The following is a 26,302-nucleotide window of genomic DNA, read 5'->3' on the forward strand; positions in this document are numbered from 1 at the left end:
GGAGGGATGGAGGGAAAGAGGGAGGGAGGAAAGGAAGAATCTGTCTTCCACCTCATGGGGAGAAAATCCACGCCAGACTGTGCTTGTAGAAAAGCATGTCAAGGAAACGCGGCATTTACTGTACTACAAATAGAGAGTTGGCAAAGTATAAACCCTGAACACTCACTCAGAGGGTGTTTTATTAGCAACAGCTCTAATGTGTGATGTCACCAGTTTATATTCAAGAAGTGGAGAGTTGAGGGTAAGTTGGGGAAAATAGTAGCTTTAGTCAAGAGAGCCTGTGGAGTGGCCTCTTTAAATACATTAGTTTAAAAGGTGTTAAACCAAAAGGCTGCTCTTAGTAAATTTGCAGTAAATTGACCACGGTTATGGATGAATGCATATTGGAGGCTTCAGAATCTTCTTTAGACTGCTTATTAGTGGAAACAAATTAAAATTTGCTGGATAAAGTTGCTCAGTGGATCCATAAGAGGTATATAGGGGGAAATTAAGCAAAGCATCAGTGCTAAATTTTTCACTGACAGTATTCTTCCCATAAGCTCCATCAATGTGCTTGGTATCATTAGGTCTTATCACTGACAATTCCCCTCTCCCCCGTTTTTATTTAAGAGGTGACAAATGACAAAACAGCTTAGGAAGATGTCCAGATTGAGCGAACGTCAATAGTGGTAGATGCAGACGAGGATAAGCAAATGTCAAAGTGGGGGGGAAGGAGACATCAATCAATAGGCCGAGCAATATCTACTCCATTATAGATCGCAGGGAAGTTGGCTTTCTAAAGAGAAAGGAAACAACAGAAAGATGATTACGTTGTTTATCTTAAATAATGTATGTACGCGTGGGGCATAATCAGTGTATTTTATGACTATAATTCTTATTAACAGCTGTTCCCCAAGTGAGAGTGGTGGAAACACAAAAGCCAAAAGAAGGTCCTCTCACAGCAATAAGTGTCCCCGTAAAGGTGTGAAAAAATGTGAGGATGGGAAAGAGAAAAAAAAGTAGTGGTGGAACGAAATGCCTGGTTGTTGTGGCCTCTCACTGCAACCATACATATAAAGTATATACATGCTATTATCACTTAGTGCGACCTAGAAGATCATACTTTCTAGTATCGTTCATAAACGGCACAATGCGCCGTGACTGTGCATACCTCACTGATTCGTGGTCCCCCATGCTGGAGACAATGATGAGGCGTTAGGCACAGCATGGTGCTACAAGTAGGGAGGGGTGTCGTTAGTTAGAAAAAAACACAGGGTATCCTAAAAACCTCTTAGGTTTGAAATAGCTTCCAGTGTGCTGAAAAATGTAGTTAACAACTTTATTGTACTTAAAGCTTGGAAGTGGATATTTAATCTCCAAAAATATTTCCTGATATTGATTATCTCTTTGCTATTATTGCCCTGATCAAGGTCTTAATGATCTATAAAGATTAACATTGATACGAGAGTGTGGCGCTCTGAATATCCGAACGGTATATTCCAACAGCGCTACGGATTTATGCACGGTCCAGTCGTGGCTATTCACAAACGCACCCAAAGGCATTCAACTCCATGCTACATGTTTGCTACTATGTCTTAGGGCATATTATTTCGAGTTATGATGGCTGTGAGGGCCTACCTATTTTAAAATGCTCAAATAAATTCACGGCAATGGGGTAAATGGAAAGGTTTTCAAAATTCATCGGTAAAAATATGTGTGTAGCCTGTAAACTGCACATCTGTAAAAAAAATCAACGGTAACGTATTCACAAATTTCCATCCCAATACGCTGCGATTTGGATGCACACATTTCCACATTGGACCTTCCTGCATAAGATGGTCCAAATGTGATTAAATTGGTAGTTATATTAAGATTCGTTGACATTTTGACAGCGGTCTCATGTTTGAGATAACTACGGCAAACTGCTTATATGAAGAGGACCTCATTAAGCATCGAATTCCCTGAGTTGCATTTCAACTGATTATTCAACCACTAAATGTAAATCATATATGGCAGGCTGGGAGTCTCTGGACTGTTCATGTGTGTGTATGCATGAACAAATGTACAGTAAATGTGTACAGTATTGTCCGCAATACATACTGCAATTGGCATGTATAGGGCTTAAATGTGCGTATTTGACATGTCTGACTGTAAGTGAACCTACAGTTAGTCACCGGTTTTCCATTTGATTTCTACTCTCGCCACATAAAGGCAGTGGACGCATTTCATGATGGTCGAAAAAGCTCCCGTCATATTTCTAATCAAAGAACCAAGAGCAGGAGCACAGAGGCACAGAGGCACAACTCGTCTCAGAGAAAGGTCACCTGTAGTTATGGCCCCTCACTATGGATTTGAAGGCTTTCTTTCCAATATCCTGTCCCATAATTAATGCAAGAGCACATCTGTTTGAAAATATTCTGACAGGCTTCCTTTAAAAAAGGTTTTGAGTATTATCGTAAAGGACGGTAAGAATGTTTACATCTTATTATGAACTATTGTTGTTCTATAAACCATCTACATGATGAGGTTGTTTATTTGTTCAAGACTTGGAGTTTCATTGGTTGATCTCTTTACTTTTCCGCTTACCAGCTTTACTTTAAGTGAAAAGTTAATTCTTTGGTTTATGAACAAATACCTGCAAAACTGACAACTAATACTCAGCTTTACTTTGTGCCAATTAGAAAATGTTAATATCCCAACGCGCAAAACTAAGATGGTAAACGTGTTAAACGTTATACTGTATCTTCTAATCACACGCTAAATTTAGCATTTAGCTAATGTAGGCTCACCGAGCCACAAACATGGTGGTAAATTCTTATTTAAAATTTGGTGTTGCTTAACCCTACTTCTGTCATAAGTAGACATTTAATATAATATAACCTTGGTTGATTGTCAATCCACCTGATCATCAATTTGTATGTAATGTTAAAATAAAAAAACAATAGTAACTTGAGCACCAAGGAACACAATTGAACAGTCACTGTTAATGCACTCAATATGATCCAAGAACATCTGGCTCAGAGATGACCACATTAAATTTGCATTTTGTTTTGATGGAAAACTTTTTCCCCATAAATATTTATTTTTCACATTTTTGTTATACTCGGTTGTCAGGCAATATCAGTGCATTTTGCTTTCCTTTAATCTAACAACGTCTGAATATTGTAGCATATACCACTTAACAACAAATACCGTGTGCATCCATCAGCGAATGCAATTCCTCCGAGCAAATGGGACAAATCACTTCAGAGGGGACTTCAAAGGAAAACCACACTGACCATTTCCAACCAGAGAGAAGAGACAGATACACAGGCTGAAATAAATAAATAATTGTGAGTTGTACAAATTGATCTTGTAACGGCATGGATATATGCTTTACTTCAAAACATGTTTCCCCATGCTGCTTTCTCAAGCTGCTATTTTTTTTTTTAACAATCAAAAGATGAGAAAAATAAATTTTTATGTACATTTTTTTCGAGATTCTCTTATTCTCATTTAAGTTTGCCGCTTCAGAAGCACTGGTCGCCCTGCAGGGTGTATTTTCTACCTGCCGTTGTGTTGTATAGTACGTATATGTGTACTGTATGTGTGTATACGTTTCAGCAAATCAATTCCACATTGGCCCTCAATTGCCTTTTCCACATTGACAACCTTTCCCATCTCCTTCAGACACTGTAATAAACCCAAACAATGAAAAAACTGCAGCATATAAAAATTTCAACAGTGCAGGAAGGCCAATCTGGCTGTTTTAAAAGTGGCTAAAATGCCATTACTGTGGCAAATCTGGATGTGAAATGTCATATTGGAGCCGCCCCACTGTGCCTGCAGCCCTGAGTAACACTGCCTCTTTGGAGACTCCAGCTGCCTCCCACTGATGAAAGACCGTCCAGCAGCTCCGTTTCTCAGCAACCTTTTACCATCACCTGACCTTTGGACTGCAGAAATGCCTTTGATATCGTGCCATGCAGTTTGGTATTTGCCTCTATAAGTCGTGACGTGTGCTTTCCCCCGGGTGAGCTTGTCTGTTTTTTAACGAGCGTCAGAATGTAAAGTGTTTACTCTCCTACCTTTTGCTTCTTTCATGTTCAGCTGCCTTTGTTAAAGAGAGGTACGGTTACTGTGTATAGTTGACAGTGGTGTTTTTACTCAACATGTTGAAGGGCGCTTCTTCAGTCCTTTTGTAAATAATAAATTAAGATACAACTCAAGGCCAAGGTGGCCTCGGAGGAGTTATGATGGTTTAGATCAAATTAAAGAAAATTCTTACAGTTATAAATAGTCTGTCTGCAATCGGTGCTTTTAACATTTACTCTTTTCCCAGTCAATGATTTCCTGCAATTCTCACAATAACTCAGGGTTATGCTGTAGTTCCATGGTTCACTGTTTCTTTAAAAGTATAAGGTCTTGGGTTCAAGGCCTCCTTCCTGGAAGGAGTCTGAAGTGCTACTTGTTTTATTCAACGGCCAAAAACCAAACAATATTCAGTTTACTATCATCATTTGACAATAGACACATTACATCTTTGCATTTTAGAAGCTGGGACTAGAGAATGAAAAACAAATACCTTTTTTTATTCTTCGTTCGATACTCACCATGTGGGCAGGAGCATCCAGTTACGTTAAATGCCACCACGCATATATATTTGCGTATATATATATATATATATATATATATATATATATATATATATATATATATACATATATATATACATATATATACATACATATATATACATATATATATATAAATAGCCATACTTTCGAATGTTTCGGTGGCATCTCGGCAAGCTGAACTGCCAACCGTCTGGACTGTAGCTGCTGCATTAGAGGGCCAATCACACTGGCATTTAATTAGAAGGAGGAGTTTTAATAATATTGGTACAGTGATATTTCAGTCAATACCTTGAAGGTATTGAAGGCCGATACCCAGCCCTAAGAAAGAGATGAGGGATTTTCAACTGGGGTTGTGATCTGTTCGTAAAAAATGCAACATGTTCTGTAGCTGATTTGCATTTTGGATAGCTGTGGCTACTGTCACTGGAGGAATTTTAATTTATGCCTCTTGAACAGTGGATTTCTGCCTAAATGTCAGTATGTGATGTTTGCTTTTGATGGTTTAGATTTTTGAGAAACATCTTGCTGTATCTGTTTCAGTCACATACGTGGCTGTGCTGTGGTTTCACCACATCATTTCATCTACTGTTGGATAGAAAGAAAAGTTAGAGAAACAGTAATTAATGCTGACACTCTACAATTTACGTGGGGTTCAAGCCTATTGAAATAATATACACAGTATGTGTATGATTGAAATGACATAAAAGTGTTATTAAATATCCTCAGATTAATACTGTACCTATTACTCTGGACCTGTTCGAGATGACTGATTTAGTTCAGCCACTTCAATTATTCTCACTGTAGGTTATTGGGGTGCAGTGAATCACAAATTAAACCAAATTCAACTTTTGGATACTTCTCGAAGCAGACTTAATAGCTCCATTGACATCCTTGTGAGTGCAGGTTGACCTGCTTGGCATATTTTAAGAAGAAATAATGTCACTCACGACTACAGCCAGAGACAGACTGGACACCCCGCTGCTTCGCCTCCATCTTCGCCTCAGTAAATTCCCTGTGTGGGGATTATTCTGGGACAGCTTGTGATTTCTGTGCTGCTGTTAAATTCTCGTTGGCTAGTGGTAGACTTCTACTGGATCTGACTGCAGCTTTTAAAGCAATACTACATGTAGATTAAAGCCTATAAAATGGGTGAAAATACATCAGTTGGGTCCAATAAGTGAACTTCCATTCTGGAGTTGGACATCTTCCGTTCATTGCTCTTATAAAATAACGTTTTGATCCAAACGTGCACACATTAATATATTTGATTTATCTCTTTAGTGGCTATTTCTAGTGTTTGTTCTACGTATTACAGACGCATCAAGACAAAAGGTCTGTCAGCTAATTTCCCTTCTTAGTCACTGTTGCTACAACTGTGAATCTTTAAATGCTTGCAGTTTGTAATGTTGACGATGGCAAATGTAACACTGAAAATGTCATAATTTCTTTTAAACAATGTCGAGAGAGACAAATGCAAGTGTCATATTTGTAGCCGTTATGATTTTTAGCAACTGTTGGTAGCCAGATAATTAAGCTAACATAGTGTCATAGCCCAAAAAAGCTCATAAATATGAACTTGAGGGCTACATATGCAAACAGACTGAGGCTAAAGCTCCATGTCACATGCAAATCCCCATATGATCCATGTAGAAGACATAGCAATATAGAAACAGCATTGCTCTTGTGTTGCAGTTTTGCACTAGTTAGTCCTGGCACTATAAGCATCATAAGGACAATCCTGTTTACCAAGTTGGATAAGCAAGACAGAGAGGTTAGATTATGGGGTCTTTATTGTTCCTATTTTCAAACCGTATGTTTTGACATTACACGCTACAAGATAAAAGGCCTTTAGGATGAGGGCTAACAGATGTATTTGGCAGACACAACACTGGCTTAGTTAACAGGTTTAGGGGTAGGCGGCGTGTAAACTTCTAAAATGATAAATACCACTATTATAGATACTTCAAATGAAGAGCAGGACAGAGCCGCCACACTTGTTTGAACAAAAGGCTGTTTATGGTAATTCGTCGAATGGCGTCTGGCAGCAGCAGCGATGGAGATGAGGCCTGGGAGCCCGGGAGGGGGTTGAGGGGGAGGGGGTTCGGAAGGGGGGGGGGGGGGGGGGGGGGGACCTACGGTGTCCACAGCTGGATAGCATGGCAGAGGTTTTAAATGTCAGCGTTGAAGGGGGATGTGGCTGCCATTTGGCCTGACAAGCCGCATGCCAAGGGACCGGCAGCGGGGTGCAGGGGCATGGTGCTCCCGGTTCCGGCCACAGAGCCCTCACCTTCTGCCATTTATCATGCGGCTACTTGCCTCGCGCATCTGGCACCTTCGCACTGACAGCAGCAGGAATAGCATTTGCTGCAGGCTAAGCGGTGGCCCATGGTAATCTTTTTAACATCGCAACAAAATTAGGGCGCAAGTATTTGTTTGAGTAAATCCAGTTCAGAGTATCTGGAGTAGATGTCGAGTTTAGTTGATGGAAATGCAGTAATATATTGAGGATGTTTTGAGGTGGTTGAGAAGAGAGGAGTGTTGGGCAGACAAAGTATTTCTTAAAATTACAATCTAATAGGGCAGGTTGTAAAGTAGTAATCCTAAGCACTAAACTAATATATTTGTTGATAGGTGGGATATTCCATAAAGGGACACATTTAAGAATATACTGTCGTCATCTGTTCATCTAGATTTATAAATTAGTCATAGCTGTCTTTTTAGCAAACACTACATTTTGAGTTTGTGGTCGATAAGAAGCAGATTAATTATTGCTCAGTGAGCGCAAAATCTGGAAGCCACTTTGCTCTCAGCAAATTAAATATAATCAACTGTCATATCATCTTTTATTGACTTTAATTGACTGTAATTGTGAATCCCGCTGTAACTGCTAGTTACTTCCTGTGTGGCAAGGTCAACTAAATTGCTTGATACGCTGTTATGGTCTTTTAGATGATGACCTTGAGGATGTATGAATATCTTCCATTTGTGGTGATAAAGCATGAAATGGAACTAGACCACTTTACAGCACCTGGTTATGGTTGTGTCCACTGCTTTGAACTGCTCTGCTGGGATGGCCTGGCAATATTTAGACATGTGCGACTGCATACCTGTTAAAACAACACACAGCTCTGGATTTCAGTTGAAACGGCTACTCACATATCAGATCCCCTCATGGGATTTTTATTCTCAAAATAAGTGTTTCAACTCAAATATATAACTCAACATATAATTGTGTACAGGTCAGTATATATTAATATATTGTATGCATATACTTAATCATATACCTATACTGGTAAAACAATGCATCTTCAAAATGTGAATGTTTTAAGACAAACCATCTTTATTATTTATTAAGGTAAGATTCATCAAATTTATCAAAAGATCTATAGTTTTCTCTGGAGAGCAACAACATATTGTATTGAAATCAAAACTCTGGCATGGACTTGCAGAAACTAAAACTGTGATCTGTATTTACCTTGATCTGTTTTTGCCATTTATTTTTTCTTCTAATATCCATCAAAAACTAAAATTAATTAGGCCTTTGAGCCATGAACTGAAGACCTTTCTTTAATGTGTTTGCTGCACTATATGTAGTCTTTCATCCTACTATTTGATGCAATCATTGCAAATGTTGCATACGTGTGAAGGTTAAAAGCATCAAAGATCAAACATCTGATGCTGTGAACTGGAAAAGCATCCTACTGTGATGTATTTCTGCTTTACGTCTCTCAGTCATGTCCTTGTGTACATGGCTGCCCACGAGCCTATTCACATTCACAAACATGCTCATCATTTCCCGTGTTGCCAGCAAATGCACAGATGCAGCTAACGCTTGATGTGGTGCAGGTGGATCTCTGTATAAAAATAGGAAAACATATACAGAAGCTGCTACAAGGACGCCGAGCCTGAATCATACTTTAAAGCAGAGCACAGTTACATGTCTGCAGCCAACTAAACTTGTGCCAATTTGAAAAAAAAAAGAAACACATGAAATGAAATGTGTCATTCATAGCTTCTTCAGCATAAATAAGTAATAGAAGGAATTACATTGCATTGTTGGAAACCACAAAAGGCAAAAGGATCTTGGCAATCCAGGTCCATGAACACGTGCAATCACACGTCAGTCACCATTCATTACATTATTCACTTTGGAGAAGGAGGGGGGGAAAAAAAAAAGAGACATCATCACAGCCTCACAAAAAGCTATGTAATTATGCCTGTGGGTGAAAATAGGCTAGATTGATTATATGCATTTACAATAATGAGCCGTCAATGTATTAATGTATTATTATGTTACAGAGCAATCAACATCTTGACATGAATCATAATTTATTCTGCCTTTTTAGAATTTCTGATCAGCCAAACTTTGTATTGTTGTCAGAGGTTGTGGTATGAAGCAATGGGAGACGTGAGTGGCAAACAGGCGGCTGATACCGAACTACAGCTGTGGCGGCCGCCTCATTAAGGATTCGCGCAGGTTTCATTCGACGGGCAGAGCTGCTCGGTTTTGGCTCGGGGCAGACTACTCTTATAAATCTGCAGGAGCTCCGAGACAGACAGGGGAGGCTGCGGCGCTGGCCAGGCGGAGCGTCAGCGCGAGGACCCCGACTCTCCCCCCAGCTGATTGGTGTGGCTTCATTAGCACGGGCCGTGGCTCCTCCGATTTGCAGTAATTAAAGAGAGAAATCAGAGCGCTTGCCTCCAGTCCAGACACAGCCTGTGCCAGTCAAGTGAGATCGCCGTGGAACAGATCTTGCCTTGCTGGCCGCCTGCCACTCTGCACCCCCCCTCACCTCCCCTCCTTATGCAACCCCCCGTCCCCCCGGCCCCCCCCCCCCCCCCGTCCCTCAAGTAAGAGTGCGTCTGGAGGCGAGGTATGGGGTGTTGGCGTATGTGCCAAGTTACCCCCTAAGTAACCCCTGGGGTTACACAGGCACACACGCCTCTCCCCATGGGGCGCACGCTGGGCCGGTGTTGTCATGGCGATAGCTGGGGGAAAATGTTTAATGGAGACACTGATGAGAATTTATGAGGCTGTGGCTGTGTGCGTTTACAGGGATACGACCCTTAGCCTATCACGCGCCGCCTCCTGTGGTTCTACATGTATATCTTCACTTACACAAGCTGGGGCTGATCATCGGGGTGTATGCTCAGGCAGGCGGCAGCAATATGCTGCAGGTCCATGCAACACGCAGGTACAGTTGGTGGCACGTGGCATTGGTTGTCCAATTAAGGTAATGCAGTGTGATCCGAAAAGTATACCGTTTTCATTCAGTCTTCACCACAATCAGTATCTACTAATCTCTTGAGAGGCGTTCTCATGGGGTTATAAGATGGCGGTGTACTCCAGAGGCAAAAGGCCGTGGATGGCCGGCGATCACTAAGCCCTCTACAGTAAATGACCATTGGTTGTGTTTTTTCCACAGAGGTTCTTCAGTCCTCTTGTTTCCAGTTGTTTCGAGTATGTTGTGTCTGCTCCCATAATTAATTACAAGCTTCTGTATCTGGCACGGGCACCATTAAATAAACCAGGGGTCTGATAGAGTGTGTTGGCATTTGCTGGGGACGCCATCTTCAGCGATAGTTCAACAGCACTTGAGAGTATGTCAAATGTGATTAATTTTAAGCACACTTCTGACCTTAGTGTGGACACAAATGAAGGGCCTTCTCGAGTGTGAGGTCCTGTCAAGTATATTTTCAGCATTATATCTAAGCAGTCTTGATGGACCACACCTTTTCATCTATCTCAAGGACAGTTCAAGGTACAAATGGTGTACTTGCAATTCAACCTGAACTAAATCAGGTGAGTCCTGTCTTGATCTTCTTCTCTTTTTTTAGAGAAATACTGTGCTTCAGAGGCTTCAGATGTGTTGTGGACCCGGGTGTGGAGAGGACCCATCCTATTGAACCCATGACGTCACTTTGCGCTGTCCTCTGAACACTTCTCTTTGTCCCTTTCCTGTCAGTCTCAGTATCAGAGTCGACCAGCCCACTAAGTCTCTTGTGACTGGGGTTTCAATTATGAAAGCTACCTTTGACTACCTCTGTTATTCCACGGCAGCCCACATATCCCTGCCTGCCACAGCTCATGTGTGGCTTGATGTATTGTCTCACTGTTTTCCGTCCTTTCAAAATTAATTGCAGTTTTATCTCTGCCCAAGATAAAACTTTTTTTTTTTAAAAAGCCAGCCGAGAACATAATAGTCTAAAAGTAGTGTGGGTCCTATTCAAACAAAACAATTAAAACCTCGCTGTTTTCCTTGCTGTTTCTGACTGTGGACGAGGCGGATGATACTTTTAGCGGCAGCTCTTCTTTTATCTTTACACACAAGAGAATGAAGTATTACCTTCCATTACCTGTCGTGATTGGGTTGTGTTTTTTTTTTTTTTTTTTAGCAAACTCGGATCACATTCTGTACCTGACCCTTTTATTTGGTGTCTGGCGACTCCTCACCTAGAGTATTGGAATATCCCTCATCAAAAACTAATTACATCTTGAAAATGATTCTTCTCCATGATGATGAATGCAAATCCCAGCGTCTTAGGCCACAGTGCAAACATCTTTACTGACACTGAGGTCAGTTTGCTTTAATGTTTAGGCGTGATCGCCATTTGCTATTTTGTTTTAATTAATTCTGACTGGCACTTAAGCAAACATGAACATTATCCTTGTCGGACATATTGCTATTGTCCACACAGCCGCAGGTAGAAAGAAGCATTACTGTCAGCTAAAACCAGTTGGGAGGAAATTAATCAGTAAGTAAACTCCACTTTCACAAATACAATTGACAACTTGGTCAGCCCCATTTCACAGCAGCCATTTTGACATGTCAAAGCAGGGAATACACAGACAGGTGTGATTGATCAAAAAATGTGGCCCCCGCCCTATTCATTGTGTCACAGCTATTCCAGTGAGCCAGCATGCACACCACCAGGGCCCTGGTCCACCTAAAGGGAACAAGGCCATAATTAATGTTTTTAATTACACCTGTGTTTGCCCTGCAATAACATGTCAAAATGGCTGCTGTGAAAAGAGCCTTTTGAAAGGGAAGATCAGAGCTTTTGTATAAAGCTACTCTTCATCTTTAATAGCCACTCAAATGAGCTTGTCTGTGTGTTATTTGCAACTGAGCCGAAAAGGGCCTTTGATTACAAGTTATATTTAAATGATTAGTTGCTATTAAGCGTGTTAGTCATCTCCCATAGCTTATGAAACGTAACTATTCACAGGAGGCCAAGCTTTGGATTCCTCCAAATGTTGCAGTGTGCTTCGAGGCGTGGTAAGAGCAATACTTTGAATTTAAAGAGGTTGGAAAGTGGTTTCTTTTTTTAGTCTTTCCAAAACAAAAAAAAACATTTTAAGGAATGTGTTTGTCACAACCTTACCATATATAGTTAGCCTATAAATACACCATTAACTATAGCGTTTATTATGTAGTGGGGGTCACTGGAGTGCAGAGCAGAGGGGTTGTTTGGTTGAATATGTTCATCGACTCATCGATCATCTCTGACTGAGGTTTGTGCAAGTTGGAATCTATTTCTCCAAACTCTGAAATATCAGTATCCTCACTTTGTATTGATAAATCCATGGTGCTGTCCGTGGTGCTGAAGTAGCAGACGTGTTTTGGATCTATATTATTAGGGTCGATTTTTTTATTTATTATTCTTATGAATCAACAATTTGCCCACTGACTATGGAGCTCCACACTGCCACACATGAACAATACTGTCTCTTTCTTTCCATGACTTCCACACGGACCAACCTGTGAGGATGCTACCTTCTTTGCCTGGGACGTCTTTTACTGGCGTCTTGTTTTCAAATGAGTCGGCTGGAAAAAAGAAAGAAAGTCAGCCAAAGACAGCGTTTCAGCTCAGAGCGACAGTTGTCAAACAGATTCACATTTCAGCTTCTAAATTGATGGCAGCCGGCTAGAAAATGAGAAATTGTTCCGTCTGAAATCAAGAACCAATTGTTCAAAAGATTACGACGGATTAAAAAAAATAAACTGCATATGTCCGGTTTGAGGGTGTAAAGGTGAAGAGATACTCAGCTCACAGTAATTTGAACTGAAAATGTACACAAAAAGGCTTTGGCTGACCTCTTGACACCATCAGATACAGATTAGTCCATGCAATTACGCCTGTTCCTCGCTCAACCTATATACCATAAATCATCAGTTACATTTTAGTACACTTTGTGCATGTAAAGTTATTCAAATGAGCAATAAATGCTTTGTTGTCATCCTCATAGATTACAACAATGTTTTCTATCATTTTACAGATATGGTGTGTTTTTCTACTCCGGGCTATGAAGCCACAACTCTCTCTTTTTGAAGTGCACATTGTTGTGCGTGTGTGTGGGTTTGCCTCTGCTTTAAATATAGTCAAGATGACAGGCATAGCATTTACCTTGATGTTTCCTGCTTTGAACTACTTGGCATGGGCATTGCTTGGGCTGGGATTCACATAAGAAAGAGGCCTATTTGAACAAGCCCATCTGGGGAAAATACCAGAATGACATGGCTGACACACACACACAGGCTTTGAATGGTTCCTCTCTGAGCAAGTGATGAGCATGAGACACAGCTATTCAAATGTTTCAAGTAAAACCCAGAAATGGGACCTTTTTGTGTCTTTGAACATCATCCATTAGGAAATAGGGTGTTCCTCTCTCTCTCTCTCTCTCTAACACACACACACGCACACGCACACACGAGACACAATTCATTTAAGACATTCACCTCACTGTTAAGTTGCTGCACCTTACAGTGAGTGATGTATAAAGGGGAGTTTAGATGGCAGAGCAAGTTGTCAACTGTTATATTTAATCTCATTTTAAGTGCTATTTTATGATATGGCAGGCAAAAGAAAACTGCAGGTCACTGTGCTTTGAATCCAAATAGACAGCCGTTCAAACTTAAATGTGGAGCTTTGTTTCGTTACACATGTTAAAAATATAAGCGTGGAAATAGAGCATTTTAAAACCCAGATTAAGCTAAATCTTTCCCATACACGCATCTTTCTAATAGCAGTTCAGCAATAACAATAACGGCTGGTGAATAAAACAGAACACCCAAATGATTTTTGTTTTGCTTACATTTCTCTCTGCATTACAGTTCGAGGCTAATCCTCCAACACCTTCCCGAGTGGAGCTGCAGCAACACACTTGCTCAGATATTATTATGAATAATTTATTGCACTCCATTTCAAAGAGCCCGAGCAGAAATCTCGACTATTTTTGGTGTAACGGTATCACTCGTTAGTCGAGTCTGCAGGTACGCATCGCAGCTGTTGGTTTTTGTGTACAGCGGCGGTGTAAACGCCGTTAGCCTCTCTCTGATATGGTTATGGTGTGATTGGTATGTGGTCCACGGGCTCAGTGTGCTACCGGCTTTCTGTTTGCTCAAACATATTACAACCCCAGACCTTTCTGTGTCCAGCTACGGTGTCGTTGCAGGTATACGCACTCAGATTCAAGTACGCGTATGTGAGTTTTGGAAGAAAGACCTACTAACACCGATATATGTATATTTACATTGCACACGCAGGAACATACATGGTAATATGTTAAAAAATTGTGCAGCCTGCCGGTGCAAGCAAATATTTAAGCCAGATGTCTGTTCATCCCTTTTCTCATACTCACGTGCACAAAGCATCAGTGGATGTCTCTGCTCTGCCATCTCAGGTATCGTGCTCTTGATCATGACATTTGTTTAACGTTCCCCATCCCTCCATCGCTCAGCGACACGGTGAAGTGCCGCATACCTCTTTCTCCCGTCTTTTAAACACGCTCGGCGCTTTGCCATCTTTTTTTCTTATTTATTTTTTATTATTAGAAATGTGAAATGTGTCATGGAGGCAAACACCGGAGCAGCGCAGGAGAGGGGGACAGATAAGCCTGGCAGGACGCGCGGCGACTGCTCGAACATGTGTTACCCCGAGGAAGTAGTTACTGGTGGAACAGAAAGGCGTGACAGCATCTGCCGAATATCGCCAGTGACCATGAGAGTGACTTCAGTGCGTTCCAGAATTGGACCGCTTGTAGGTTTTTTTGTGATGAATCGATGCGCGTCAAACCTCCCCGGTGCGATAACCATTAGCACCGGCCTCGCTGGAGGATGTGACACGAGTTGTGAAATCGTGGTGTGCGGTGGGTAGAAATGGCTGAAATGTGTGAAAATGTGTCCATTTACACAGAGTTGAAGTGAAGGAAAACAACAGGTGCCAAAGTCAGGCTTTCCTTCAAAGAGCAGGGGAAGATTGTGCCGGGTTCTTGGTAGACATTTTCTTTTTTTTCTTCCTTTTTTTCCATCTGCTGTGTCGTCAGGGGAATACCCTTGCTTGGATGAGTGTGGATTTAGATATGGCTGACAGGTGGGTGACCAGGGTATCTCATATGAGAGAGAGTGAACAGGGCTCTCTTCCAGCTCACCAGAGAACACGACAGATATGATCGTATGGTTGACTTAATGTAGGGTCTGATATTCTAGGGATTAACTTCCGCAGACACTATTTCTTTCTTTCCAATAATAAAACCACTCGCTGGCAGTCACGATAAAAGTCTCCCACCATGCGTTATACTCTTGCATCCATCTTGCATTTGTGCAACACTGCAGACGATTCTTTCTATTCAAACCTTGTTAATGCTGCAAGATAAAATGGTGGTGCCATTTTTGTGCCCTCTGGCAGGCGTAAAAACTGAATGTGGATTCAGAATAATTCCTGTTAAATGAGGATGCAAGTGTGCAGAGAGCATGACGTGAAGAGTGTCACCCCATGACATATAAGGAAGGAACACATTTCGTTTTGTCTTTATTTTAAGGAACAAAAACAGCATAAAATAACTAAATGCATTGATCATTTCAGTTGTGTAGCATTAATACACACAGGGTATGGCATATAAGAGTTTTAGGGGAAAAGAAAATGGTTCAGTCAGTTTGAGTGTGTTATGCTTCAAATGTTGTCTGTGCGAGCCGCCTGGTTGGCTCTGCTTTTTGAAGGTGGGGTGGCGTCCGATGCGGCACCGGACCCAGGCTGGACAGCAAGCTCGTTTTTGTTCTCCCCTTCACATTGCCAACTCCAGCTGTCACACAGAGGGACAATAGAATAGAGGAGGGGGTGCTCGCTGAATGGAAAAAATAAACTGGAGAGCCCCCAGCCCCCCCCCCCCCCCTCCCCAAGACTCGTCATCTGCATTTGACAGGACCCCCGTTCTCCTCTCTTCACCGCCCCTTTTCTTTTTCTTTCTCCTTTTCTCTCCCTGTGCTCTCCATAATCCCCCTTTCTCCCTCTCTCCCTGCTAAGTGCAGCTGTTGCTCTCCATTGGATCCTTTTTTTTTCAGACTGATTGCTAATTAGGATATTTTTTGGTGAGTTTTATCTTTAAAACTTGTTAAACTTGCAATTTTCCTCTCCTTTTTTCTTTTCTTTTTTCCTGCCGATCTAAAAGGGAAGCAGTGAAAAGACTTTGCCAATTATACACAATATAAGCTGAGCATTTTTCCGACTGCCCCCAATGTCCCATGCGGCATTCATATATTTTACAACTACTGTACTGTGCAGTAGCCTCTTATTATAGCGCTCACTTCAGCTTTGAATGCACAAGCCGTATACTTTGAAGAATAGACTGCCCCATCTCCCTTATTCTGCTCACATAACTGAATCCCTGGGAGAGGGAGCAGAGGAAAAGGAGAGCCTGAGAAAACAGCAATTCACACACCAAACACAGAGACCCCTAGTAGCTCAACAAATGAGTGTCTAGCCCTATGTCCATTCATATCGGCCCTCGGCCCGCAAGCCTATTAGCCAGGCATCGCTCCTTGAACATTCACTGTCGACAACATGTGGAGGCATCGCTATAGCAACCAGTGGATATGACATGTGCAATGGACGGGGACTCCTGAGCTGCTGAATATAAGGAGGGGCTCAGCCTTAACTAAATGATTGCAAAAAACCCAACCCCACCACCTCCCCATCTCTTTTCATTGGCACAGAGGCAGTGAAAGGACTCACTAGTGGGGCTTCTGCACATTCTTCCGAGGCTCGGAAAATCAGGCGGGCATATCCCACATTCTTCTTCCTTTTCTTATTCTCTCCGACTCTCCCTTTTTTTTTCCCCCCTTTTTTTTTTTCTTCTTCATCTCCGTGTTGAAGCCGCAGTCTTTTGTTGGCGGGGGGGGGGGGGGGGGGGGGGTGGGGGGGGTGTTGGGGGGGGGGGGGGGGGGGGGCGGACGCATGGGACCCTCGCGGGGGAACTTTTGGAGAAGAGTGGGCGGCCGCAACGCAGCACAAACGCTTCTTGGAGCTGCGACGGGCGTCAGTGGTTAAGCGTGCTCTCTGGAATACAGGACGCAGCATCCTCCGTTTGCGGCGAAATGTGCACTCTGCCCCGCGACATGGATTTGGGTAATTATCTCTATAGGCTTGAAACGTGTAACTGTCCTGTTTTATTATGTTCCGTGTGCAAGTTTTAATGCGCCAAATGCGTAAAAAGGTGCCTTTAGTGGACCGGCTTTGAAAACTTGTCAACAATCGTAGCATCACGTCGGAAGCTGGTTTTTCGGTCTGAATTAAAATGATTATTATTTTTTTTTTTTTTGTGTTTTGCTGAATATTTTCTGAGCTCTGGTTTCATCTTTTCATTTTGTTTCATCGTCTCTGCTGCGGTAGTCTGCTGCAGGTCGAAGCTCCAAAAAGCTCATGGGATAAAATGTGATTGAGCAAAAAAAAATATGTCTATGCACCCACAAATAGGCAATGAAAACGTAGAGTCGTCGAAACAATCCTAATCACAGTGGTGGTTGAGCCCGGTGGTTTGGTTTGAGCACATCTGGCTGCAGAGGACAAAGTTTATGTGCAGGTTCATCCTGTCCGATGGTGCCCGGCTCACAGCCTATGGACTGAAAACTGGTAAATCCGTTCTGTCATGTTATTCTATTTTAATAGTGTTAAGTCCAAAAATAATTATATTTTATATTTTTCTCGGCACATTTTATGCTGCAGGTTTTATGGTAATATGAGTTTGTCCATATCTAATTGCTTTATTTTTTTATTTCTGAAATTTATTATTATTTTTTAAATGTTTAGAGAGTTTACAAATGTGTCTGAATACTATTTCTGGCGATTACTAATGTATTTACAACATTTCAACAATGTTATCGATTACTTGGTCTTGCCAGTGTTTTCTTAGATCTATGAAAAATAGCATGCTTATAAAATGTTGCTGCATTTTGCATTTACCATGTGATCTTTTGAGTTTATCACAGGGCTGCCAGTCACATTTTATTGCATAGAAACTACTATAAATGTATAGCAAAAACAGAACAACCTTAGTTTAGAGTTGAGGTTTGGCAGTAGTGTGTTTGGGAGGATTTTCTTGTAATTCTTGGAGGTATTGTGCTGTGAGTGAATGGGCAGCCAGCCGCCCCAACAACACCTCTCCGCCTGACCTTTCCTCTATCATTTGAATAATCCAGAACACCGAAATCCATCTGCCCCTTGTCTCGTCTCAGATTGGCTAATTCACCGCACAGGGGCAATATATGAATAGAAGAGAGAAACAGAAGAGGAAAGTCTGTAAGAGGCAGAGTATTACCTTCACTCAGAGTGGAGCCTACACAAATAGCAGTGGGCAACACAAGTTTAAAGGAATCAATAAAAATAAATGTACTGAGTTTTAAAATAATTCATGAAGGGACATTTTTGTATTTATTTCATGGCAGTATTTCATTTCAATCCTAAATTTCAGTGCAAAATTATGCTCTAACCTTCAGATCTAAATATATTTGTAAGCTTTGATTATTGGATCAAATAGTGTGTTTTTTTTTTTAAATTGCATTTTTATATATTAATATTCTTCAGTGTTTCTGTGTTTTTTTAATATTTTAGCTAGATTAATCAGGTTTTTTTTAAACACACTGTAATTATAGTAAAATAAAATGATAACAAAAATACATCAAATGTGTATTTTTAAAAGCAGAGGGACAGTTCTCTAAAGACCCATGAAGGTAATTCTTCGCCTCACGTCTCCTCCCTTTTCCTCCTCCTCATTCTCTCTCCCTTTCTGTATCTCTTCTGGTTTCTTTCTAACACGATTACCGCCTTCAAACACTCTTTTATGCTCGCAGTGCGTTTCAAGCCTGTTTGCTCCCACAGTGGAAATGCTTTTTAAAAAAAAATTAATTAAAAGGTGTTTACCTAAATATTAAGAGTAGCCACATATTGTAAAGGGCCACGTCAGGATTAACTCGATAATACTTTTGTCTTTTTTGTTCTTGTCTCTTTCAGAATAGAGAACATCATTTAGTTAAAGGCGATAGCTTGGGATAAGCAGTTGTCAGGGAGATTTGAGCCAATAGGTCTATAGGGGGCACTTTGGTTTCACAGCAGTCTTTAACGACAACATCAATGTGACATTCTGTGTCCACAATGCAAAGAATGTTGAATATTAAATATGTCGAATGAGGGTTTTTAATGTGCTTTATATTCAGTCTTCTATTGTGTGATTATGCGAGAGAGGATACTGGCTGAAAGGTTTGCATTCTCAACAAGTACTTGTGGAAATGGACTATATAGTCAATTGATCACTGAACAACACGGGCGACTCATTGGATTGAGGCCATCCCTCCCCTCTGTTCCCATACACGAGCCTCTTCAGACCTCTCAGTTGTTGTCTAACCTCTTAATGCTTGATTAAAACTACATGCTCCAACCACAGCAATTGCAATCAACAGCAACTGTCGTCGGGCCCAACACGGTAATCGAAAAGACCTTGGCATCGGCACATCCGCTAAAACATTGGCAATTACGAGCCACAAGGTCAAACCATATCGTTACTGGTGTGAGCTGAAGTGTCTTGTTTTGAAAATGGTATAACAAGAAGTAGCCATCCTTCAGCCGGCCCATTAGGCGCCTCTGGCTAAATGTCAGAGCTCTGCCATTTTTTTTTTTTTTTTTTCATATTGTAAATTTGATTCACTTCAACCATCAATCTTTCAATCTCGTATGCAGACAATTAGGAGCCTGCTGATGTATTTGTTCTCTGTTATTGATATTTCCCTTTTGCAGATGTATAGCTATTGGCATGTATGCAGCTGATAAAAATAGATCAGAAACTGTGGAGAACTGGCTTTTACAGAAACCCCATGGTGTTGTGTTAGTCACAGAGCACAGTGAGGATGATTTATGTGAATTTAAATACGCTGGGAAAATAGCATTGTTCTGTTTTTGAGAGTTTAATACAAAACTAACTTGGCACAACGCCTATATTGTATGCAAGCAGCAAAGAAAATATTTTACGGTAGCTATATTTTAGGTAGCATTAATTATCCTTCTCAATTAATGCTCCCAATTATCGCTGTTATGCTCTCAAAATATTCTGCAGTGGGGCCCGAAGGGAATTTATCATTACAGTAAATGGCCATGAGTGGACCAATTATCAACACATGGGCCAATTCGTTAACCTACACTGATAAGAAAATCTCTCAGAGTATATTGCAGAACGTTAAAAACAAGTCTGCCACTGTGAGACTTTACCTTCCTGTTTGAATTAACATGCAGTGTGGGTGTGAATATTTGAAAAGGCTTTTCAATTCAACTGGTGGAGGATGTATGAAGGTCCAGTGTGAGCTGCCTGGTAGCCATTCGCTGTGTGGCTTGGACCAGGGCCTAATCCAGCCAAACTCAGGACCAGAGGAGCTAATTAAGCACAAGCTCTTAGTCTCCCAACCTCCTGTAGCTGCACAGTGCCAGCCCACCCCATGCCAGCACTAAATGGGGTTGTAAATATCTATATTGGAGGCATAGTGTAGAGACAGGCCTGGAAAGGGGCTGGTAATAGGGGTCGACTCGGTCTGAATGCGTATTATAAGGCCAGTATTAGAGCTGCCTAATGAGTGGGGCCGGTCAGACAGTGGTGGGGGTGGAAGGTAAGGAAGCATTGTTGCGTCCACATTTCTTTTCGGAGAAGTCGAGAGAAGCCTTTAGCTGAAAGGTGATGCACTTGCAGACTCGCTCTAAATCAAACAAGACTACATCAAGCAGTGGCATCCTTTACTGCTCTGACAGTGTGTTCTCTCTCTCTCTCTGTTTGTGTGTGTCCTCCAGAGGGGAAGCCTGACCCAGATCCCAGTGGTGAAGGAGACCCGGGTGGAGTCGGGCCAGTTCCTGCTGCTCTCCGTCCTCTGCATGCTCTTCATCCTGGTGGCGCTGGCAGTGTCCACCACCTTCTTCTGCGTGCGCCAGCGCTCCCACCTCCGCATGAAGGAAAAGCTGGCCAGCCTGGGGACTGACACCAGTACTGATGCTACTGCAACCTATCAGGTTAGACCAGCCCCTTCGCTATCAGCCAATCAGGTGCTAATACACTTAGCCCGTGCTCTGCCATTCAAAGAACACACACTCTGATCGAGGAGGGTAGATTTTCTGATTGGTTTGTGTGAGTGTTTGTTAATGTGTGTAGATGTTTGAATTATTTCCAGTTATTCAATGCTCAACTGTGTGTGTGTGCGTGTGTGTGTGTGTGTGTGTGTGAGTGTGAGTGTGTGTGCGTGCGTGTGTGTGTGTGTGAGAGTGTGAGTGTGAGTGTGTGTGCGTGCGTGCATGCGTGTGTGTGTGTGTGTAAAAGAGATTGAAAGATTGAGAGATAGAGAGAGAGGAACGGCCGCCACTGTGACCTATTCCCTCTGTTCCTCCAGGGCCATGGACAGCCTGGGCTGTATTGATTTTCAGTGTTGGGCTCAGCTGTGCCCAGCATGGCACTCAGAACATATTTATCTGCACGTCGCCTCAACATTTTCAATTTTTAATCAGGTTTTCACAGGTCGGCTCTCTCCATCCAAAGCGGGTGTTATAACGATGTCGCCAGATAAGCAAGAGAAATATATGAATGCATTTTTCAAAAATTAAAAGTATATATAGGCTTTTGTTTTTTAAATCAAGTTTAGCATCTGTGCACATTTTAGGTTTCTTTAGGGCATCTGTTCTCTCTCAATATAGCTTTAGGGATGGAATAACTGCTCTGTCATGTGGGCGTGTTCTCAATGCTTGACAGATTGTTGTGTGTTAGTATGCTGTGGGAGAGAGATATTGTTAGCTGACATACTGGAGACATTGTTTCCTCTTGGCCTGTTTTCTGTTCTTATTAGTAGTAGTCTGACAGAAGGGTTTACGAGGGGAAGCTGTATTCCCACAGCCAGTGCTCCTCTCTGGGCTCCATGTGTCTGTCCTCTGGCCCTCTCTGGTGCTAACTGCATCTCGCTGCCTGCTCCTGTGACGTCTTCTTTTCTCTGGTACAGCGCGGCGCGCTTTGCAAGAGATGTTGAGAAGTGGGATGAATTATGAGTTGGACCTGGATATTGCCCCGAGGCCAAGGCCCGGGGCACCGCTTCATGGTTCCAATCATTAAAGTCTGACGACGGGAAAGCTGATCCAAGACCAGGGCTTAGAGGGGCCTGTGCTCCAGAGGGAAATATCACTATGATAGATCATGAGATAGCATGTGCTTTCACGAGGCATTCTCTCTGCTCTGCCCTCGCTGTTATTAATTGAGTATGCAAATTACTTCTGTGGAGATGACTAGCTTTGCCTACGACAACCAAAGATGACGGGGTTTCAGATAATGAATTTAACATAGAAAAACCAAGTGTGACCACACCTTACGGAGGGAATCAGGCAAAGTGTGCAATTTATAAGATTGTGCCAATCTGCCAATATGTAATTATTTTTCTCTTTTTTCATTTTGTATATATATATATACTAGAGTATGTAAAGCTCAGTCTTTAGATTTTTAGGTGCCCTGTCTCTGCACTGAGGCATGATGGGAGAAAAGCTGAGTCACTGGGAAAGGTATAATCTTTGTAGCAGTCGGCATTTTAGGAAGTCTCAGAAACCTGGAGATATCAATCACAATAGAAAATGATACTTTACAATTGTGCCAATGCATTTTTTTTTTTTTATCTCCTTGGGTTCTCTGTGGTTATATACATTCAGCCTGGAACCCCTATTTGATTGTTGGAAAGATTATCCTTTCTTTGCCAAACAAAGATCCCAATTCTTCTTTTTAAAGAAAGTAGTTTCTGCTCTATTGGACCTGACTGTGCAGTATGGTGATTTTGTGCAGGATTTTACTTTAAAAGCTCACTTTTTTTTTAACTAAAAGATCCATTCTTAAACAACAAAGACAGACGCTGTGTTGCAGCCAGGTGGGACATACTGAATATATTCTGTAAATCGTGTAGGGTTCCTCAACCATGTATTCTTTTGACATAATTAGTATAAGCTCCATAATCCACGAGGATAAGCCATTAATCTGGGAAAGTGAGGACAGATCAAGTCAGTCGAGATACAGGATTTTACAATGTGCATTTACAGAACTCAGCCCCTAACAGTAAGGATAAGCACCTACATAAAACTATTGTTATGTTCATTAAAAGAAGATAAATACCTTGCAAGGAGTCTTGAGAAAAAAAACCTGCATTTTTGTTGAAGTGTTCAGTGTTTCACCGTTATCTTCTCTTAACTACCAGGAGCTGTGTCGCCAGCGTATGGCGATCCGCACATCGGAGCGTGCCGACCGGCCGGAGACCCTGCGCCACTCAAGGCTCAACAGTGTTTCGTCCCAGTTCAGCGACGGCCCCGCAGCCAGCCCGTCGACCCGCAGCAGCACCTCCTCCTGGTGCGAAGAGCCAGTGCCGTCCAACATGGACATCTCCACTGGTCACATGATACTGGTAAGTAACCTGCTTTTACTCAAGAGACGATGTGAGTAATGATCCATGTGGTGGGAAAAGTGTGTTTTTTTTGTATTTATTGTCAGGCCCTCTGAGATCTTTTGTGGTTCTTAGCATCTGATTGTTACAGCTAAACAACCACAACATCATGTGTCACTGACGATGCACTAGTGGAGTGTGAGATTCCAATGCTGTTGGTGAGAAAACATCAGGTTTGGGCTTATGATCAACCAGGGGCACTTGCACCCAAGAGGTACTCCTGCCATGGGTTACATGGATTGTGGCTTTGATCAATTCATTACAAAAATTAGGAATTAGGATTTGATTCAAATAAAAACGTATATCCTCATATTCGGCTAGCTGTAAAGTCTGTATACCACAAGTTGCAATTGAGAGTGATTGAATGCAAATGAGGAAAGAGAAGCTGAAAAGGTTTGCTAAAGAGTAATTATTGAAAACAAGTGTGAATAGTCAGCTAGAAGTAATGAATATATGAAAAATAATGTTTTTTATGGGTTTTTTTCTTCTGATACTCCAAGCAGTGTAGTACACAATACAAAACTGACTAAATCAACCTGATCATGAACAATTTGCAAATTTTGTAACATAATAATAACTATTTTAAAATCAATTCAATTGGTCGGGTGGTGTCAATGTTGGGGGTCTTGAGCTCATCTGAGAGGGTCTTTGGGGAAACATCACAGATCTACAGGAATGGACTTTTCAGAGTTTTAATGTGAGCGTCTGCTTTTCAAACTCCTCGTGTCTATCAGTATGCTCGGGCCTGTGCTGAAATCCAACAGCTTGATATCTCTGTTTATCTATTTCGAGGTGTCTCTTTTTCATTCCTCTCTCACCTCATTCCCTTCAGAGCCTTGTTATCGTTGGGTTTTTTCTCCCATCACTCTTCCTGCTGTTTTTTTTTTCTCTCTCCCTTTTGCTTAATCTCGGCTCTGTTGTCTTCATTTTTCTCTCCTCTAACTTTTTCCTCCCTTAACTGTGTCATTTTCTTTCTCTATCATTTTTGCCCCGCGTCTCTCATCATTTACATCTTTTACTCCCTCCGTCTCTCCTACCGCTGCGGAAAAATATGGTTTTGTGTGATGAAAGCTGCACAAAACTGAAATATCGTTATCCATCTGATTGTCGTTTGAATGTTTTAGAAATGATGTTATTTTTTTTTTCTGGGGTTTTGTTTGGAAAATGTTGCCGACGCTTCCACAAACACACAATGTTTGTTTTAATTTTGCACAACTTTCGCTTCATTCATTTGAGACAAGCTTGATAAAAGAGATGGATAGATGCCTTGCAGTGTTTCCATTAATGGAGGGAGCATTCATCACACTGCATGTCGAGCTTTTATATTGGTAGGCTGTAATGAATGAGAGTGTATCTGAGTAATGCCTTTTATTGGTGGTAATAGATGGGTTTGGTTGCACTCGTCAAGGCTTGTTTGTGAAGCCCCTTTTGAAAACATTGACAATAGAAAAGCATTTAGCTCTGCAATAACAAAAGAGACAGTGTGAATCATTTCTAGGCGCTGTTATTATTACCCATGGTTTATTCAGTGCATGCATTGCAGTGTAGAAAGTTAAACACTCGGGGCCCTTTAATTCTCTTTCATGCCATGATTGACATGGAGATGTCCTATAGGGGCTCTTCTTTAAAATTCCACCTCCATCTCACATGAAACCATGTGTGAGATTGCCTTGTTATCACTGATCTCAGACCTATATTTTCCCATCTCAGCTCTCCTCTCCTCTCCTCTCATCTCCTCTCTCTCGCTCTTTGGAGCTCACACCGTGTGGAGAAGGATGACGAATACCCGGCTTTCCAAAGCACATATGCTGGGGGTCCTTATTGTGAGGCCCGATCAGAACACACACACACGCGCGCGCACACACACACACACACAACCACTATGAACTACGATGTTGCGTCCAACCGTTTGACCCCCCCTCGAGATTTGAAAAGTCTTGCATAACGACTTTCAACTTCAGAAGTGAAATTGGATGCCTCTGTGTGCCGAGTCACCTGACACACCTCTGCTATCGTACATTGTATATCTTCTCTCTGTTCACTTTTCCAGCTGCAGCGTGGTGCTACAACTATGAAAACGTTACCTACTTAATGATTAAAAACCTCAAAAGTGATTACCAGATGTAACACGGAGTTACTCACTGTACGCGGCTGTATTTCTGTGCTTATTGCTGTGATCCCTTCAGTGCCACGGAGAGCACATTGTCTCAGGGTCAAAGTGTTGATGCTGTTGCTGGAGCATTCCCCTGGCATAATCACCTCTCTACTGAAAAAAGTTTATTTTAATTATGTTGAGTAGTTATTGTTCAATCTTTTTGAAATGATAAATGATGTGCTCTAAAGTAAAACGGACTGAGGCAAAGGCAAACAGCCGCTGACCCATACAACATGTTCTGAACTCAATGGCTTTTCTTCACAATTTTATATTTAGTTCATGAGCAAAAGAACAAATTACATTTCCATTTAAGCCAAAACAATGTGTTCTTTTCATTGAGCTATTATTAGCGAGCACTCAAAGACGTACATATTAACGCCATCGTTTTCCACCTCTCGCCACTGTTTATCATATCATAAAGCTGCCTGTTCAAACTTGTTACCAGGATTGTTTGTTTTAATTTGACAGCGGAGCTCGACAGTAACGTGTTACCTGTTGTGTCTGGCTCCCCCTGGTTGTCCCTTCATCCTGATTTCACCCAGCACCCTCTGCTGCCGAGGAGACTGCTTAGGAAGGATTAGACATTGTTTCCCTGACACCCAGGCCTCCCATCCCAACCATCTGATTGGCAGACATAATCCCCCCCATTCACTAAACCTTCGTTACCCTGTCTCTGGAATACGCCATGGTCCACTGCCTCCCCCTAGGAGCGGGAGGGCTTGATAAGGGCCTGCTGGCTGCATTGCATTAAGCTGCGAAAATATGAATTTGGAATGCAATCGATT

At 41.8% G+C, this 26,302-nt stretch overlaps 1 protein-coding gene across 1 annotated transcript in view; it reads left to right on the forward strand.

The window, feature by feature from the left end:
- Positions 1 to 26,302, forward strand: part of ptprn2 (protein tyrosine phosphatase receptor type N2) — a 54,218-nt gene that overhangs the window by 10,480 nt on the left and 17,436 nt on the right. Inside the window, exons 3-4 of the mRNA XM_034560718.1 lie at positions 20,700 to 20,915; positions 23,120 to 23,323. Of these exons, the coding sequence (XP_034416609.1) occupies positions 20,700 to 20,915; positions 23,120 to 23,323 (420 nt within the window). The remainder of the gene's footprint in view (positions 1 to 20,699; positions 20,916 to 23,119; positions 23,324 to 26,302) is intronic.

Source organism: Cyclopterus lumpus, chromosome 20, assembly GCF_009769545.1.
Source record: "Cyclopterus lumpus isolate fCycLum1 chromosome 20, fCycLum1.pri, whole genome shotgun sequence".
NCBI lineage: Eukaryota > Metazoa > Chordata > Actinopteri > Perciformes > Cyclopteridae > Cyclopterus > Cyclopterus lumpus.